Source organism: Sardina pilchardus, chromosome 16 (genome assembly GCF_963854185.1).
Source record: "Sardina pilchardus chromosome 16, fSarPil1.1, whole genome shotgun sequence".
Taxonomy (NCBI): domain Eukaryota; kingdom Metazoa; phylum Chordata; class Actinopteri; order Clupeiformes; family Clupeidae; genus Sardina; species Sardina pilchardus.
Window position 1 is genome coordinate 3,178,329 of NC_085009.1, and position 5,000 is coordinate 3,183,328.

The 5,000-nt window shown below is 45.0% G+C and overlaps 1 protein-coding gene across 1 annotated transcript in view; it reads right to left on the reverse strand.

The window, feature by feature from the left end:
- Window positions 1-5,000, reverse strand: part of poln (polymerase (DNA directed) nu) — a 69,543-nt gene that overhangs the window by 52,809 nt on the left and 11,734 nt on the right. The window contains exons 11-13 of the mRNA XM_062517204.1: window positions 4,761-4,817; window positions 4,573-4,626; window positions 2,696-2,761 (exon numbers count right to left, since the gene is read on the reverse strand). Of these exons, the coding sequence (XP_062373188.1) occupies window positions 2,696-2,761; window positions 4,573-4,626; window positions 4,761-4,817 (177 nt within the window). The remainder of the gene's footprint in view (window positions 1-2,695; window positions 2,762-4,572; window positions 4,627-4,760; window positions 4,818-5,000) is intronic.

Consider the following 5,000-nt stretch of genomic DNA (forward strand, 5'->3'; position numbering starts at 1 on the left):
AATCTGCTTGCTGCCTCTGTACAGGCACTCAAGCGTCTCAGCCAGACTGCAGAGTTTACACTTCCCTCCTTCATCCCTGTCTCCTCCTGTCTTCCTTTTCTCTCCCTCTCTCTTTTTCCCTCTCAATCTCTCCCATAATTTCACATTCTCTCTGTATTCTTACACTGTTGTTTCAAGTTAGGTCTCATTTCTCTCTCTTCCTCTCAGCACCTTCATCTCTTGATATATTTCTCTTCTGAAATGATTTGTCCTTCTTTGCCTCCATTTTCACTCTATTGGTCTGTCACATGCAAGCCTCTCTCACTCTCTCACTCTCACTCTCACTCTCACTCTCACTCTCACTCTCACTCTCACTCTCTCTCTCTCTCTCTCTCTCTCTCTCTCTCTCTCTCTCTCTCTCTCTCTCTCTCTCTCTCTCTCTCTCTCTCTCTCTCTCTCTCTCTCTCTCTCCCTCTCTCTCCTCCATGTCCTCTTTTCCTTTCAGCACTGCCTCCCTCCTCTCTCACTTGGCTGCTGGCCTCCACCGTAGGCCGTCCCTGCAGTAGCAGCAGGGGATCTTACCAGTACAACACAGAAATGCCTGAGAAAGCTGATGAAATGAATGAGTAACAGAAACGAGTGTGTGTGTGTGTGGGGGGGGGGGGGGGGGGGGGTGGAGAGGATGGAGAGAGAATGAGAATAAGGGAGAGTAAGGGAGATAATAAGAGAGAAATGGAGAGGGGGAGATAAAAGCTGTGGAGAAAGGGTAGACAGGACAGAGTGAGAGGTGAGGGGACACAGACAGAATAAAGCAAGTGGCAGAACGAGTACAGGGCTAAAATAAGCTGGTTTACAGCACCAGACATTGGGGAGCTGAGCTGAGCGTGAAGAGAGGCTCGTCTACTCTACGGGTATAAATAAATAACCCTGCAGCTGCCCGCCGCTCGGCTGCTCATGGTCAGTCGGGAGTCCCATGTGCTGGAAGGGGTTCTGCTCCAGCAGGGCAGGCCTGAGCAGACACAAAGGAGAAGAGGAGGAACATAAAGGAGGAAGGGGAAGAGCAGAGACATAAAAGAGAGGAGCAGAGACATACATGAGAGAAGAGAGGAGCAAAGACATAAATGAGAAGAGAGGAGCAGAGACATACAGTAAAGGAGAAAGGAGAGGAGCAGAGACATAAAGGAGAAAGGAGAGGAGCAGAGGCATAAAGGAGAAAGGAGAGGAGCAGAGGCATAAAGGAGAAAGGAGAGGAGCAGAGACATAAAGGAGAAAGGAGAGGAGCAGAGGCATAAAGGAGAAAGTAGGAGAGACATTGGGTGCCTCTCATGCAGCGTTTATACGTCCTCCCTCCCTCCTCGATGCCTCGATCCTCACTGATTTACATAAAGAATGATGGGGGGGATCAATGGGATAGTCTATCCAGTGTTAGTTATAGATCAGTGGGAACGCCCCTCGAGGATCGAGCATCGAGGATCGAGGAGGCATGTTGAGAGGCACCCATAGAGGAAGGACACCAAGATGACTTCAAAGCATCCTTCTGAGAGGCCGTCTGACTGTTGAATCACCTTGCGTTGCCTCGTGAATGGTAAAACAAGTTCAGCCTGGTGTGTGCGCTGACTTCATAGTCTAGGCCCACACACATAGTCCTCTCGTAGTTTATGCAAGCTACGAGGACAATGTACCCCCATTGGAAACAGCAATGAGACGTGCAAAACTGAAACACTCTCAAAACGCTTTCTTACCGACAGGCGAATGAAGGTTCCAGGGCTAGTTGACACCGGAGTGGACGCGTGCATATGGTTGTAGCGTCTTTATTATGCTGCCGAGTCACAACTAGTAGGCAGTAGGCAGACAGTGCTGGAGTATGCCATAAGGGCTTTATATGTAAATACTGTGCATACTTTATACACATTCTGTGAAGCAACTGCTGTGAGGCTTTAGTGCATTGACTGCTATGAGGTACAGCTTTGACTGTTATATGATCACATGAGTTGCTGCTAACATGGCCAAACAAAGAAATAGCATACTAAACAAGAGTTATGACTGCCCGTCACTCTTGAATAATGCAAATCTCTACAGGATCATAATATGCATGAGGTATTCCAAAGCTTATTGAATGGTTTGCAAAAGAAGAAAATATTGCTTTCACTATTTTTATCAGCTCATTTCATCCAAAAACCAAAAGTTATTTCACCTAAATAAAACAAAGCAGTTTGTATATACCAACAATGCTGTGTTTGTAAATCCAATGTTTCAACAACAGTGCTGATTGCCTCTGCTTGGGTCACTCCTAGTCTAGAATCTTTTATCTTAAGAAAACTTGACAAGTTTACTTCTGAAAGTAGAACCAAAATCACATCATTATTTTTATATAGTTTTATGCTGTTTGATTGTTCTTTGTTTGTGTGTTTGCTTGTTTAGCTGTACATTGCCATGTTAATAAACAAATAACACAAATACGTTTTTCTGTCTTGACCTTGGTACTCTGGCTATGTAGGCTAGGGTTAGAGTTTGCTAAACTCAAATGGATATTTTAGGATAAAACTACTCACCTTGTTCAGAAGGACTCAGTTTGACAATGATAAAACAATCAAGGTAGTTAGGTGAGCGTAGAGATAGGGGCGGACACTCAGAAGAAGGAAGGAGTGGAGGAGGAGGATAAAGAAGAGGAAAAGGAGGAGGATAAGGAGGAAGAAGGGAAGTATAAAGGACTCACTGGGTGTTTGGCTGACAATCTGCCACTCACAGCACTGGTCTGATTCCATGTGGTGGAGATGAACGTCTGAAAGAGAGAAGAGAGATTGCCTGTGGTGTAGTTAATACACACTCAAGGGCTTTGTGTGTTTGTGTGTGTGTGCGTGTGTGTGTGTGTGTGTGTGTGTGTGTGTGTGTGTGTGTGTGTGTCTTCAGTGGTCCAGACTCTGTGATCTGAGTGACATAAAGGCAGCAGCAGGTGGCTGTCGTGGCAACTCCTCCTCTCTGTCTTCCTCTCGTCCTGCTCTGGCCTGTCTCCACCACTCCTTCCCATCTCCTCTCCTTCAACTCTTTTAAGGTCATCCTGTCATCTCCACTCCTTTTCCATCTTCTCTCAATACTCCCACTATACCTCCTCTCTTCTCTTCTCTCTCTAACTCTCCACCCCTCCTCTATCCACTCTGTCGTTCCCTCCTCCATCCTTACTTTACCTTTACGTTCTCAAGTCATACCCACAACAACTAGATACTGATGAGCACTTCTGATGAAAGAGCAGTATCGTTAAGCACTTTTCATATTAAACCGGCAAACATGCTTTCTCTTTGAACACTAACAATATCAGAGTTGGCACAGATAAAAGCAGAAAATGACACGACCAAGGTGACCAGTGGAAATGACTGTGTGTGTACACCTGATTTTCATCAAAATGAATGTGAGTATCTTATGTAGTATCTCTGCACCTTTCTCTCTCATCTACCCTCATCTACCCTCTGCACTAATCTCCCCTGGCAGGGGTCTGTCTGAACTCCCTGCTGCCCCATGAATGGCAACCCCAAACAAACTCTTACTAACGGAGCGGGCAAACACACACAAACACACACACACACACACGTAGTCACACAAATACACACAGCTTAACACTACCTCCCTATGGACAGTAGTTGCAACTGCAGTCCAGGGATTACAGTTCAGCACCCTGGACAGCTCCCTGGTGTGTGTGGGACCACTAACACAATATAACCTAACCTAACCTAAACCTATACACTAATCCAGCGCAAACTTTATGGGCGCTGCCATCTTGAATATCGCCATTACTGCGTGCCTGCCTGCGGAGTGTGAGTGACACTTGCCCGTGCTTTTCAATGAAAGCATCCTGTCAGAGAATGTCTAACAAGAGATCCTGCTCATGAAAGAAAATGCCAGGTGAAAGGGAACATTGGATCAATGATGTCAGACTGTGGCCAAAACTTACCAATGAAGGTAATTTATTAACAACATAAGGTATAAAGACGTGTATTAATTACAGTTAACCTCTGCAACAGCCGCCTACGGAACAAACGGGCTACTTTCTTAGCAGCCACGAGCCAGGCACGCAGTAATGGCGCCGCTGCGTTACTTCCGTGTTTGGCTGGATTAGTATATAAATGATGGCTCAGTTTAAATGAAAAACTCACAGGGAAGCTAGACCAGGCACGTAACCGAAGCATTCTGTTTGTGACTTGTTAAAACTGTTTTAGAAGACTGGTCTAATTTTTTTTAATACGTATGTGCCATTATCCACTCTGGTGTAGCTACATCCATTGATTAAAGTGGAAACTAATTGTAGCAGCAGACGAAACGCAAACGGAACGCTTCAGTTACGCACCTGGTGTAGCTTCCCTAGTCTTATCTAGTCTTTCTATATCCCAAAACTTAAACCGCTCTGTGTCCAATTACCTTCCGTTTTGTTTAAATCACTTTGAATGTTATGGATGACTAAGAAATCATGAGGAAAATTGCATTTGTTTGTGAGATGTTTACTGTGTCTGGTGTGTGTGTGTGTGTGTGTGTGTGTGTGTGTGTAATTGAGAGAGAGAGGAGAGAAAGTAGAGAGAAGACGTCATTGCATTTTTGTGTTACCTTATTCATGCATGACAGAATTCCATCCACAAATGTAGACTTGAGTTTATGCACCTGAGGGAACCAAACTTGCAGATTAACATACATACACACACACACACACACACACTCATACACTCACACACACACACACACACACAAACCCAGCAGGCACAAACACAGTCATATGGCTTTGGACATGGCCATACCTGCCTGTGCTCTAGAATGATCTTGGGCAGAGGGTGCAGATCCTGAAGCTGCAACAGCTATAGAGTTGGAGAGAGGAGAGAAAAGAGAGAAGAAAAAGAGTGTGTGAGACAGAATTACTTCATCATTATTTCAAACACCCTTCATAACAGCCATTACAAACCTACACGCATACAATAGAGCGAGACAGAGAAGAAAAGATGTGATACAGAGAGAGAGTGAGAGAGAGAGAGACACACAGA